This window comes from Sapajus apella, unplaced genomic scaffold (assembly GCF_009761245.1).
Source record: "Sapajus apella isolate SASKATOON/1434 unplaced genomic scaffold, GSC_monkey_1.0 scaffold10, whole genome shotgun sequence".
NCBI lineage: Eukaryota > Metazoa > Chordata > Mammalia > Primates > Cebidae > Sapajus > Sapajus apella.
The window spans coordinates 33,494,201-33,508,850 of record NW_022436950.1 but is presented as its reverse complement, the minus strand read 5'-3'; the positions used below and the strand labels follow the sequence as shown (position 1 = coordinate 33,508,850).

The window sequence follows — 14,650 nt, the reverse complement described above, 5'->3', positions numbered from 1 at the left end:
CGAGAGCATAGTCACAAGCGGAAGCAGTTCCAGCTGACTGGCCTCTGAGTGCTAGATTCAGGATCTCCACCCCAGCGTGGCAGCAGCCCCTTCCTGCCTGGACATTAGAGCAGGCCCGTCGTTTCCACACCACGGTGCTCTTTGTACAGTAGTGACAAGTTTGCCCCTGGAGCCAGGAGAAGCTCCAAACTCTGTAACCTGAAGCTCCAAGTAAATGAACTCTAAAAGGGGGGCCCATCGCACCTGCCACCTACTCCCAAACTGGCCCCTACTTGGATTTCTGCGTGGCACGTTTTTCAGATGAGTTTTTCATCTTCCAAGTTTTGTTAGGGAGGCTGGATGCCAGCAAAGGGAAAGAGAAAAATGATATGGAGCCTAAATCCCTGGAAAAACAAAAAGGACTTTTCTCTTGCCGTGATGGATTCCCTGGTGCCCGGTACACTTCCGTTCCCAGCAGGCTACCATTTTTCAGGCAGATGGGGAAGTTATGATTTGCTCTCACAATTGGATCCCCCAGGAGTCAGGATTCGTGAACACCTATTTCAGAGGGAAATGTTTACCCTGCCGAGTGAAGGGGCACTGCCAGCACACTGGGGGCCCTGGATGCTGTGCTCTGATGCCCTTCAGTGGTCACACGTGCAGGCAGCCCCACCAGGCACAAAGGCATGATCCTTGTTCCCTTTTGTCAAATGAGACAAACTGAGGCATGCAAGCATGACTGACCCAGGCCAGCACAGGAAAATTTCGTGAGTCCTGACTCTGCTGGGATTCACCTTTACATCCAAGCCCCTACCTGCCAGTGCCGCTGCTGCCGCTGAGGAAAACAGAAATGGGCAGAAATCGTGGACCATTTGCACTCTGGTATCATCCCAGAATGCTAGCAAGGGGTCCTTCAAGCTGACTGCGGAAGGTGAGGATTTTATAGACGCAGAGCAGACCAACGAAAGACCCAACATGCACGCTGAAAGCAGCCTGCCCCAAAGCCTTCAACTTCGCATTGGCACCGGTTGCCTAGAAAACCGTTCCCTACATAAGCAAACGTGTTTCATCCAGGTGGCCTCCAGTGTGTGTGCTGGTGCAGAAGCAGAGCAGACCCGTGACCACACAGCCTCAGGAATGTGCCTTGCTGTCCAGCCAGGTCAGCAAGGGAAGCGGTGCTCACCCAACGGTTCAGGGCAGAAGCGGAGGAGGCTTTGTTGTGTGCCCTTAATTCTCTGAAAGTTCACTTTGAGGGTGACTTATCAGACGCACTGTCTGCAATGGCCTCCTTCCTCACATCGGGAAGCGTTCTTGGCAGCCCTCTCCACGAGGAACAAAGAGATTGGCGGGGCCCTTGCCATCCTCACAGAGCCTCTGCGGAAAAATAGCCAGTCATTATAAATAGATGTTATTTGTCATTTCCATTCTCTTGCCTTCAAGGTTTTTTGGAATAATTCCTTCAGTTTGTTTTGGGTTATTCTCTCTACGTACTTCCTTTGGTGGGTGGTCAGACTTCCTCTCTTCTGAAGCACCCTGGTGACCCTGGCTGTGAGGGGACTATGGATAAAGAAGCTCAAAATAGCAGAGATTTGTGGTGAGAAGAAATGAAGGAAGAAAATGCAACTGCAAACAGCCACTATTAAAAAGGCACTTGGTACCGATGCAGATACACAAACAAACACAGAGTGTGGAAACTGTTCGAGACCTTGGAGCTAAACAGCAAGTAAGAATGACAGCAGCAATAACAGCAAATGGCTACTCATCGAGCACGTGTTGCGTGCCAGGCACTGTGCTGACCCACTGATGTGCATTAACTCAGCAGCCTCTTGGGAGGTTGAGTACCTTGCTATCCAAGACACAGCAGATGGAGGACGGGTGGTTTTCAACACAGCCTGGGCTCAGAAACACAAGTTTGAAATAAAATCTCAAAAACTCAAGTGTCTGAAGCACTGTTGATGGATTTTTTAGCAAATCAGCCCCAAGAAGGGGGGCATTGAGGCAAGAAGGGGGGCACTGAGGCTGCCTCTAACTGTGCTTTTCATTTTATCTTCCTCTGTCTGGCTCCCAAGGTGTCACGTGTGTGTAACTCTTCTCTTCTCCACAGCCACAATCCTGTTTTGTTGAACACTGGTAATAATAAAAATAGCCAGGGTCTCTCGGGTGCTCCCTAAGGCATCCGGCACTGTGCTGGGCCTGCATGTACCTTTGCAATTCCCAAAGGTGGAGACTGTTATTATGTCCATTTTGTAGATGATGAAACTGAAACTCAAAGAGGTTAAATACCTTGCCTACCATCACACCACAAGCAAGTGCCAGAAACTAGATGGGTCTGTCCACAAAGCCCACATGCTACCCTTCCCAGATTACACAACACCCTCTTAGACAGGCATGCTTCAGTTAACAGTAATTTAACGTTTATTTCGTCACAAATGCCTTCCCTAGAAAAACATGCCTACACACTAACACAGAATTTCAGCAAACAATGGTAGAGCTTCCCCAGCCCACTTACACTGGTGTGTGGGCCCTAGTAGAAATCCATGCATTTAAGAATATGTGCTCTAGATGATAGTTTAAGAGCTTATAAATATACGGGATGCTGCTTCCACACTCTGTGGGCCATATGTTCACATATGGATATATATGTGCTCATAAAAATACTGCACTTACAAAAATTAACGTTATCCCATCAAACTCTTACAAGCTAGGTTTCTGCTGGGTGAGTCTTAAAACCATGGATTCCAAATCCACTCACTTTTCTTGATGGTGATTTGTCTATTAATTTTAGTAAGTCCTTCAGCCTTGTTTAAAGAGAAAAACTATATAAAAAGAGAAAGATTCAGTTAAGTCTCTTACGTACCTTACGCACATTTTGTGGAAACCTGAGGCCATAAGGATTCTTTACACCTGGAATCTGCTGATGCTATTGAGCTATGACAATCTGGTATTTTCATTGCCCGCAAATCTTCATCCCACAAAGAGACAAAGGGAGGAAGGGAAGGTTTCTGTGCCCTGGAGTTTGACTGCTTGGGTTAAAAGCCTCCCTCTGACCTTTCCTCCTCCTGTGACCTTGGGCAGGTCACTAAACCTCTCAGAGCCTCAATGTCTGCATCTGCAAACGGATGGTAATTGTAATGGGACCCAGTTTGGATGAAATGAGAATTAAATGAAATAATATCTGAACCAAGGGCCTGGCCTATAGTAAATGCTCAATAAAATGTGACGAGTTTGCAGATACACCAGCTTCTTAGTAAATAGGTGGTATAGATGAAAGGCAGAAGTTCAAGGAAATGAGATTTACTTAAAGTAAGCTGACTTCTCCGTAAAGCCTGGGTGATTGTACTGAGCCCAAGGAGCAGGTGGCCTGGCTTCAGGCCTGAACCGACCAGAGACCTCAGCACGGTGCACACCTGCCTTGCAGCCTCTTAGGCAGCAGGCAGCTTCTTTGTTGGGAAGCTGTTTGTGACAGTGCTGTTTTTTCCTCCTAATTTCCTCGCAGGTTTTAATGTAAGGATTAATAAGACAGGGTTTGTAGATGTCTTTGAGCCTCCTGGAAGAAAGGCGCTCTGGGAGGTGATACATTCTCTGGCCTGGATAATCTACTCATGAAATATGGAACTTTGAAAGTGTGAGAAAAATCTCAAATCACTTTGACAGCATTTTAATTATAGTTGATTTGTTTGCCGCTAATAGTGAAAATGCTGTCAGCATGATTTGAGATGTTTCTTCCACTCAAAATGTGATATTTCGTGTTTTTGAGTCACAAGGCAACATTTCGGTTTTCAGATACAACCGGAATAGCTCAGTACATGTGTTGGGGCACAAAGGCAGAGAGCATAAAACGGATCAAACTCCACGGAAAGCATCGTCGTAGCATGCATTCTTCTCAACGTGGAACGCCAACCTCAAGTCCCTTATTCATTTACATTTATTTACTCAAGTGAATAAGACCTCCTACTTGCTAGGCACCAAGCAAGCATCATAAATTCAGCAGTGAAGAGGCAAGGTCCTTGCCCTGATGATGCGTATTTCTCCTGCAGGAGACAGATCATAAACAAATAAGTATACTGAAAAGACCTTTCTAGATTATGATCATAGCTGTGAAAGAAGAAGATGGTGAGGTAGAAAGTAAGGGTGTGCCTTGGGCTCGGTACACTCACCCAGGCCTTACGGAGAAGGCAGCTCACTGTCAGGTCAGATTTTTTTAAGTAAATTTTATTTCCTTGAATTTCTGCCTTTCATCTGTACCACCCATTTTCTAAGAAGCTGATATATCTGCAAACTGGTCACATTTTATTGAGCATTTACTATGGGCCAGGCCCTCAGTTTGGATATTATTTTATTTAATCCTTATTTCATCCAAACCAGACCCTGTTAAAATTACCATCCCTTTGCAGATGCAGACATTGAGGCTCTGAGAGGTTTAGTGACCTGCCCAAGGTCACATGAGGAGGAAAGGTGAGAGACAGGCTTTGAACCCAAGTAGTCAAACTCCAGGGCACAGAGACCTGCCCTTCCTCCCTTTGTCTCTTTATGGGATGAAGATCTGAGGGCAATAAAGATACCAGATTGTCACAGCACAATAACATCAGTAGGTACCAGGTATCCTTATAGCCTTTGTTAGATTTCCACAAAATGGGCATAAGGTATGTAAGAAACTTAACAGAATCTTGCTCTTTTGATATAGTTGCTCTGTTTAAACAAGCCTGACCTGAAGGACTTGCCAGCAGGCTTCTCTGAGAAAGTAACATTTGCACTTAAGCCTGAAGGATGAGCAACACCCAACCCTGGAAAACACTAACGGAAGAGTATTACCGGGCGTGGTAGCTCATGCCTGCAATCCCAGCACTTTGCGGGGCCGAGGCGGGCGGATCACCTGAGGCCGGGAGTTCGAGACCAGCCTGGCCCACATGGTAAAACACCATCTCTACTAAAAATGCAAAAATTAGCCGAGTGTGGTGGTGGGTGCCTGTAAGTCCAGCTACTTGGGAGGCTGAGGCAAGAGTCTTGAACCTGGGAGGCAGAGGTTGCCGTGAGCCAGTATCGAGATCACACCACTGCACTCCAGCCTGGGGGACAGAGTGAGACTCTTCCTACAAAAAAAAAAAAAAAAAACAGAGTATTGCAGGCAGAGGAAAGAACACTTGCAAAGGCCCTGGAGTTGGAAAGAGTGGAAAGAGCTCACCATGTACATTTTATGATGTGAGTAGGTGAAAGGAGGCCGTGCTTGATTGGCAGAGGTTGTGATATCAGAACTTGGGCACGTAGACATTCTGAAGGGGTGTAGTATTCTTCCTCGGAGGACCTCAGTACTCCAGCTTCGATACAGAAATCCCCTTGCGAGTGGTTCTGTGTGGCATCCCTAAAGTTGGATTCTGACAAGGGCCAGACATTTCTGTGCCCTGAGAGAAGGACCTCAGCTTGGTGGATCTTCCAGCACAGGCCCCATTGACTAACCCAGCCTTTGGTTCCCTGCTGGGAAGCGTCAAGCGTGGAGACAGTTACGGAAACTAGGAAGCCCTTTTTCATGTTTGCCTAGTGATGAGAGGAAGAGATGAGATTGTTGCTTTTTCATATCTCTCCCGTGGACTCTTAAAATTAACTTCACTGTCAAAATTTCCCATGGCCCAAATGTAGGTTTGGGGAGAGAAACATAAGACTTTGAAGTTGAGAAAGAAAGTAGAGAAAGCCTTCTCTAGACAAATGCTCACCCTGCAGATGTCAGACTCTGTGAGGAGACAAGTAAAAAGGCACTCGGGGAACCGAGTGCAAAGAGTGGAAAGAGCTCACCATGTACATTTTATGATGTGAGTAGGCGAAAGGAGGCTGTGCTTCCTTTTAGAGAGAAAAGGAAGAACTGGGAGTAGAGATGGCTACTTCAGCTCGGGAAAAGAATAAATAAAACAATACAAGGTAGTGTTAAAGCTTTGAAAGGAATTTTTTCATTTAGGAGAGATTATGAATAATGAAATGCAAACACTCTAGTTAATATGTCTGTTCGCTGGTTTCTGTCGCCTTCTGGAAAACGAGTGATACGTTCTAAGAGGAGCCGCTTTGCAAGTTACCCCACTTGACCCTCGTTAGGGTGAGCTCTGAGTCTGTACCCAGATTCCTTTACCAAACACTGGTTATTAGACACTGGATGCAAAGCCGTATTTATTCCAAGGCCAGAAACTTCCTAAGCCTCTGCCTAACTCTTCACAAATGAACCTGACAACACTGAAATTTCTAAGGAGATTTACTTCCAGCTGTAGCAAATCCCTCATAATAAAAAATTTCCCCAAATGAGTCAGTCACACAGGAGGTAAATGAGACATTCTATGAAGTCAGCATGCCATTTGGAGTGTGCCCTTTATGTAAAAGGCCCAGCCAGAAGACCATGTGGTTAAGTGGAGCTTGTCCACAGGGCAGAACCAGAACACCGGAGGGGGGAGGCTGTCAGCTGCCGGATTGTAACTCCGTGTCGCTTCCCCTCAAGCAAATCTTGTAGGAAAATCTAGTTTTTCAAAGAAGTTCAAGTAAGGTTTGCTGATTATTTCCTTCACGAAAGGATTCACCCGAGGGGTCCTTTAACCAACAAGCTCAGAGAAAAACTTTATAGTATTACTGGATTGTATGAAACTTTTTCAAAAATGCATCCCTTCTGTGTGTGTATGTGTAGCTATGTAAGCAGGTATTTGGTGCAGGCAGCATTACAAGAAGGGATTTGGGGCGGTCTATATCCGTTGAGTAAATTGAGGCAAGCTTGCAACAGTGGCATTTGTTGGGCAGCCCTGCTTCATTGCTGATTCTGTTAATCTCCTAAATGACTCCATGGGTGATTAGGCAACCAGATAAACCCTCTCACTTCTGAGGAACAAGCCCGTGGGACGTCAGGGCCTCTCTTTGTCTTTCCTAGAGAAATTGGCAACACGAAGGCTGGAACTACCTGGTGGTCCTTTTTAAAAAAAGTTTAAAAAAGTATTTATTGAGCGTGGGTCACGTCCCTGGCACTGTTCTGGGTGTCCTGACCTACTTTGTCTCACTTAGTCCTCACTCCAGGTCTGTGACATGGACGATGATGATGGTGATGATGATGAACTTACTTCTACATCTGCTAACTCATCAGAGCTGGATTCTTTTACAAAGAAGAAAGTAAAAATCACCGATTATCCCACCACCCATGTGTCTTGCCATTGTTAATATTTTAGTAGATAGTCTTTCAGATGTCCTCTGTTTGTTTATGTAAGAAAATGTATGTATACCTTTTAAAACATACTTTTTAAAAATCTCCTTTTTAAAAAGTTAACAGTATAGCATGACCATTTTTCCATAAAAATAAAAAAATCTAGACCTGCAGACTATTGATTGTAGCAATAGAGTATTCCATTTTATAAATATCCCAACTGGATTTACCCTCCCTCTAGGCTGGGCTTTGAAACTATTTATAAGCAAAATATCCTCCCACTTTTTATATTTTTTCAAAATATATGCACAAAGATGCATATGCATCTTTGCACAATTGTCTGATTATTTTCTTAGCAAAAATTCCTAGCAGTAGGATTGCTGGATTAATGGCTATGTACATATTAAGTTTTGTTGCATTTCGCCAAAATGCCTTCCAAAATGTTTGAACAGATTTCCATTCCTGCTGATACTGCCCCTCTGCTCATTCGTTCCATCTCTTAGACAGGGTCGCTTCTCTCTGTGACTCAGCCTCCTCGCTTTTGAAATGGGTGTGAGAATACAACAAATCACAGTTTTAGTACACACTGAGTACCAGACTATGTACTAACACTTTATGTAGATTAGATTTTGTTATTTAAGTCTCACCCCCAACCCTAGGAGAAGATTGGAATATCTCTACTTTATTCTTCCCGCCACCCCCATTTCTGAGGCTCAGAAAGGTTCAGTAACTTGCCTGAGGTCACCCAGCTAAAAAGTGGCCAAGCTGGGGTACAAGCCCAGCTCTGCCTGCTTCTGGGACTGGGACTCTTGCGCCCAGGGCCCTGCATTTCTTAGTCCAGATGAGTTGTCTGATTAACGAACATGGGTGGCAGAGCCTCTCAAACTTCGTGCGCATTGCCAGGGCATGACCATTGCTCACAGGAATGTGTCTGTCCAGCAGAGTTTGCCTCAGTGTGAAAGTAGCAAGGAAGGGTTTTAAAGAAGATTTGGGGAGTTTCCCCTGAGAACTAAGCATCTTTTCACTTTTGTTTTGGAAATGAGAAAGCACGTTTTCAAAGTCAGCACCATCTCCCACGCTGAAATCACAGACCTAAACAGATTCCCTGACGTTCACAGCCTTCTCAATCTGTGACCATCTCTCCATTTCTCCCTGGGGGGTGAAACTGCCTTTTTGACTTCTCCAAATTCTAAGGAGCTTCAGCGGTTCTTTTTACAGTGTGGGAGTCCAGCCCTGTGGGGTCTAAGAATGAGTTAATCCTGGTGCACTCCTTCTTATACTTCCTTGGCTAAGTGACATGGCTCCTGGGGCTGAAGTGAGGCCTCGGGCCTCCCCAGCTCACACCAGCCCCTCCTGCCGGCATCCTGCAACCTCAGATCCCTGCGTGTGACAGGAACCATTGGCAGGCACATCCCAGAGAAGGGTACATTCCTAGCCCTCTCTTACCCGCAAGGAAGAGATTTCTTAAGTGTTGCTTTAACAGGTTGATGCAAAATATACAAACAGAAAGGGACGGAGAGGGAGATGGATGGTTTTCAGTAAATGATGGTGCGTCGGCCAGCAGTTGGAAGGGATCTGGTGGGGAGGAAGTTTCCCACCTCAGCAGTTGTGACAGGAGTATTAACTGGGATCCCGGAAAGCAAGCACAAACACACCACAGTGAGGACTGCCAGAGCACATACCGGGGCTGGAAAATGTGTGTCTGTCAAGATAAAATGGTACATTACGTTTGCACTGTCCCATGGACCAAGCTAAGGGCCTCTGAGGTGCTTTCTCCCCAGCCCTGGCCAGTAACAAGTACAGGCTTCAGGAGGGCAGCCTGCCCTGCCTCTCACTGAGCTAATAGTTGTGTGCACGTAGACGCTGGGCCCCTCAAGACTTACCCCTGCTTTTAGAGAAAGGTTTTTATTACCTTATCTAATATGAGGCTGATTTCTTTTAAGAACACATGTTGACTAGAGGCTGCTGATGTGAACCTCACACTTCAGGAGGTCAGCGCCCCACGGTGGGGAGTCTTTGTCACTAACAATTAAAGAAGGGATGGCCCAGGGGATAATTGAAACAGGGGGCTGGAGGGAGATGGGGAAATAAACAAATATCTCTGAAACATCCCCGGTGTGCCTGGCACAGTGCCTAGCCCCTTACATACATTTTTTTTGCATTCCACCTCTTTCCCAGCCTTGTAGAGTGGATTTTATTTTATTATTTTATTTTTTTTGAGATGGAGTCTCGCTCTGTCATCCAGGCTGCAGTGCAGTGGCACTATCTCAGCTCACTGCAACCTCCACCTCCCAGGTTCAAGCAAATCTCCTGCCTCGGCCTCCCTAGGAGCTTGAACTATAGGCTCACACCACCATGCCCAGCTTATTTTTGTATTTTTAGTAGAGACGGGGTTTCAACATGTCGGCCAGGCTAGTCTCGAACTCCTGACCTCAGAGGGTCCACCCTCCTTGGCCTCCCAGAGTGCTGGGATTACAAGCATGAGCCACCTTGCCCAGCCCCATTTTTATCCTCATCTTACAGATGAAGAAATTGATGCTCAAAGGGATTCAGCTACTTGCAATGTCACAGAGCTAAGAAGGTGAGACTAAGATTCTGAGAGAGCATAATGGAAATAAAAATGGTGCTATTGATGGAATAAAAAAGTGTGTTTTGTGATATTTGATAGAATGATGCTACTGCTCTTACGTGGGCAAGAGATAAGGCCTTCCAGCCATGTGCTTATTCACTCTGTGGCTTTCACCCAGCACAACAACTTCCAGTATCTCTGTTTGCCAGTCTGTACAAGCAGACATAAGTGCCCTTCCCTTACCATCTGAAACACCTGAACGTCTGTAACTGAATAGAGGGACATAAGGGGGAGCAACCCAGTGGTCCTTCTCATGTCCTTCGAGTGATCTCTTCTTGTCTGTGCCATCCCTACCCAGGTATGACTTTATCGAGATTCGGGATGGGGATAGCGAATCCGCAGACCTCCTGGGCAAACACTGTGGGAACATCGCCCCACCCACCATCATCTCCTCGGGCTCCATGCTCTACATCAAGTTCACCTCTGACTACGCCCGGCAGGGGGCAGGCTTCTCTCTGCGCTATGAGATCTTCAAGACAGGTCAGTGTGGTCACACATAGGGGCCGGGAGATGGGTGTCTTAGAGAAGAAGGAGGGACAGCACCCAATGGGCCGAGGCAGTGTGTAAGGGTGCCAGTGTCATCCAGCTTGAACATGGTGAGAGGTTCAAGGGGAACCCAGGGACATCCTGAGAAGAAGAGCCAGCTCAGGTAATCTACCAGCTGAAGCGGGCTGGCTAGAGCTGTGATGGGAGCGGAGCACAGCAGCCCTTGTCTGTGGTATTGGCACCAGACAAATAGAAAACCATTTCTTGAAAGCATCTGATTTTTGTGTGTTTTTTTAAAAGCAAAATAATCTTCATGGGAAAAAGCAAAACTCTGATGACTTCCTCACCATTACTGCATGGTCTAATGTTGCCTTTATTTGGGACTACATGGAGCTGAGGACAGAATCTTTTTGTTGTTTAGAGTCTCTAAATGTCTTGCCATGACCTCCCAGATGGGGTCACACCATAGCTTTTCAATTAAAATAAGGCTCCTAGAAATTCCCCTTGGCAGTCCATGTTACCACCTCTCCATTGAACCCCTACTCTCTAAATGCCAATGAACTTGACTCCCTGAAAAGCAGTCAAAAAGAGAGCAGAAAAAGAGGCAGAAGGCACTGCACTTGCTTTAGGTTGACGGATTTCCATCAGGTCCCCCTTAGATTACTTTAGGCCCTGAGACTATGGGCCAGCACTCATTTCCAAAACTAAATACAGTAGGCTTTTATTCGCAAGACCCTACTTCATCAGCTACACTCAAGCTCTCCTGGTGGTATGTCCTCTTCTGTGATGTGTAGAGCTTGTTATTTTGAGGCTGAGGGAAGCACGTCTTCCAGTCCTCCCCACCCGCCGCCCACTCCCCTCCTCAGAGGCTCCCCTTCCATCTATGCGTGTGTCTCCCTTCTCCCTTCAGCAGCCCAAGTTTTACAACTCGTGGATGGAGTCTGGTTCAAGGGGAGGCTGTCAGCCTTGTCATCAAGAGGCCCAAGACCGGCGCCTGTTGAGTTCAGTGTGAGGGGAGCTATTCATATATCTTTTCGTTTTCACTAAACAGTTCTTGAAAGGAAGTGGTAGCCGCTGAAAGCACTTTTTATATCCACTCTGTCTAAATATTTGTCGGATCTGTCTGCCCGAGAACAAGAACGTGGAATCAAATGGAGGGGTGGGGCCAAGGGCACTGTGTCGGGCAAGAGTGGCAGCCCAGGCTGTTGCAGGGCACGGGTCCCAAGAAGGTCTGTCTGCCTTGGGTTTTCATGCTCCTGACTACGACGAGGTCATAAGGGCTGACAATCTGTGTGTCCAGTGGCTTAAGCTGTTGTGAGGCCCCTGAGTAGCTTGATCCATATTCCCCTGAGTCTGGTGCAAAATTCAGATCACTGCCACCAGCACCGGTGGATCATCCTCTGCTGCTGAGCAGTGGGGAGAATAAAAGAGAAAGAAAGAAAACAGGCTGCTTGCTGTGTTCGGGTTGGAGAGGCAAGTGTGGCAAACCCTTAGCACATAACCAATATATAGGCGATGTTATTGGATGAGTATGTATGTAACCTGAAAGGAAAACTATGATATGAGGCAGAATGAATAAGTGCAAAGTCAAGGTACGATTGGCACGTGGCGGTTATGAAAAGAGGGAGAGTCGAGTGGCTTAGCAATCAAGGGGCTCCAGAGACTCTGTTCAATGGCAAGGTCCCTAGTGCTAATGCTGCCACTTGGCTGCCCTATGCTGACCATGAAAGGAAGACAGCTCCAGGCAGAATCTTCCAGGACACTGGCCAAGGGAAGTCAAAACAAGGGTGAGCAGAGCTGTGAAAGCTCAGCCTTGGTCTCACACCACCCAACTTAGTATTTCATAAGACATAATGCTACATTCTCCAGAATGCCACAGGACAAGTCAATGTTCACTCTATCCATCATGCACATTTGAAAAGAGGATATTAAAAGATAAAACACATAAGAGGGTGTCGTAATTCAGTGTTGCTGTCTTGAGGACATGCTGAAGCAGGATCTCAAATGAAGCGGCAAGTCTGTGAACCGCTTAGAAACAATGGTGACAGCCAAGGGAGCTAGGTGGCTTCGGCTTGGAGAAATGGAGTAGCCTGCTCTAAGGATTGGGGTTGCCTAGTGAAGAGATTGTGAGACACAGCCTTGCCAACAACAGCCACACTCCTGGCAATGTGCGAGAGCAAATGAGAGCACAGCAGCCTTCTCAGGGCCACTTGAACCTATCCGCAGACCCACCTGCTGCTGGAAGAGCAACTCTCCGCGTGAAAGTCAATCTTACATATGCCAGATGTGGTGGCTCAGACCTGTAATCCCAGCACTTTGGGAGGCTGAGGCAGGTGGATCACCTGAGGTCAGGAGTTTGAGACCAGCCTAGCCAACATGGCAAAACCCTATCTCTACTAAAAATACAAAAATTAGCCAGGTGTGGTGGGACGCACCTGTAATCCCAGCTACTTGGGAGGCTGAGGCAGAGGAATCGCTTGAACCCAGGAGGCAGAGGTTGCAATGAACCAAGATCATGCCATCGCACACTAGCCTGGGCAACGAGAGTGAAACTCAGTTAAAAAAAAAAAAAGGCTTATAGAAAGCACAGAAATGTGCAAGGGTGCCAAATTCAAAACAGAGAAGTTTAGAAAAATGAGCATTCATGCAGGTGCCATGTCCTATACCCATATTTCCATTGTTGGAGTCAGGAGAGAAAATATACAAAGTTTACGTCATCTACAGAACATGAAAGAAATGGGTGGACATGCTGAAGAAATCCAAACACAGCTATGTTTGCTAGTGGGATTCATACAGAGGAAGAAGCGGGGGAAACTGTAAACACAGATACACTGCTAGTAGCCATACAGAGGTCTCTAGAAACCTTCAGTGGCACAATACCCTGGTGAGGCTCTGCTGCAGGACCCACAGTGTGAGTGCAGACCAGGACATGTGGCTGGCGTGGAAGGTTCATGTCTGCCCTAAGTGAAGTGGCATATTAAAGATTCTATATGTTACCAGACTGTCTGCATTTAAAAGGGTAAGCCAGAACAACTCACAAACTTAAAAGATCCCAAATCAAGATATCCTGAGCAGAACAGAAAAAGGAAAAAAAAAATTTAACATAAAATGTCACATTGAAAACAAAATCAATGGAAAATGTGTGTGTGTTTGAGTTTTTTCCTGAAGCTCCTTTAACCATAAGTTCAAGATCAGGTTTACTTTCCTGTTTGCCCGTGACACTTTAGAAACTGAAATTTCTGGGTCATTCACAGAGGTAGAGAAAACCCTGAGTGCGTACTGCCTCTACTTCCTGAATTTAGGAACTGAATTCACCTTCTGTGGGGAAGGCAAACTCAGCTCCAGGCAAATCCATTATGTTTTAAATGTCTTGATACCTGCAGATTCTTCTACTTGCAGAGTTATTGTAAAATTCACAGCAGGAAAACAGAGTGGGCATTTTTCGTAGCAGAGTCCTTTCGTATGAAATCATTCACCGCAACTCAAATCCCCCAGCTTCTGCGGACAATCTTAGCACTGAGTGGGCTTGCATATTTGTTGACTTGAGTTCTTCTTTTAACCTTTAAACCTTCTAACACATCTCAGAAAAGGATTTTGGATTAGGCAGATGTCTGCAAGAGCCAGCTTCTGCCCCCTTTTCTGAGATCTCTTCTCCGCACTTGCCATCCAGCTGCGTTTGTAATGCTGCCAACAGTGAGATGGTGCGATTAGAGATGAATGCATGATGTTAGGAGACAGGTTTGATTTTTCTGCATAAAAATAGATAAAACTGGACAAAAGTTTTCCCACCTCCTTCAAAATAAGCCATAGGATATACCCATTTATAGCCATATATCAGAAATGCTTTTTTTTTTTTTTTTGCTTTAAGTACCTAAGGATGAAATTTTCTTTTCAGTCAGATGCAGAAGCTCAGGACCCGGGAACTATGGGTACTTTAGAATTTCACATTCTCCAGGCCTCTCTTAGACTCACTAGATGGCCATCGTGGAAGCACTCATGCCCCACCAATGACAGGGACCAAAGAAAGATTCCACCAGAAAATTCCCCACTCCCAGGGGGTGGAGATTTCCCTTGCCTTCAAAGGGAATGACAATAGAGCAGGCTCTAAGACAGCATGTCAGGAGGCTCTTTCTAGCTCTCAAGCAAGAAGTGAATAGAGAGTTAATTTCCTCCCAACTATGTGTGAGGCTCAGCTGAGTGGCCCACATGAAGAATGCTGCACAGCAGCCATAAACTCTAACCTTTTCAAAATTCCTCTTGGCCCCCTGAAGACCTGCCAGCTGGCTTGGCTTTGCTGAATTGCCTCATCCCGGGCCATTGAGGAGGCCCTCAGGAGTCTGAAGCCCAATCGTAAACAAAGCTGGGGGAGGCGGCCCCAGCTCATCCCTCCAGGA

The 14,650-nt window shown here is 46.2% G+C and overlaps 1 protein-coding gene across 3 annotated transcripts in view; it reads left to right on the top strand.

Annotated features, from left to right (window-relative positions):
- Positions 1-14,650, top strand: part of NRP2 (neuropilin 2) — a 116,424-nt gene that overhangs the window by 24,202 nt on the left and 77,572 nt on the right. For all 3 annotated transcript variants that reach the window (XM_032278519.1, XM_032278521.1, XM_032278520.1), the window contains exon 3: positions 10,069-10,250. In XM_032278519.1, coding sequence (XP_032134410.1) covers positions 10,069-10,250 — 182 coding nt within the window. The remainder of the gene's footprint in view (positions 1-10,068; positions 10,251-14,650) is intronic.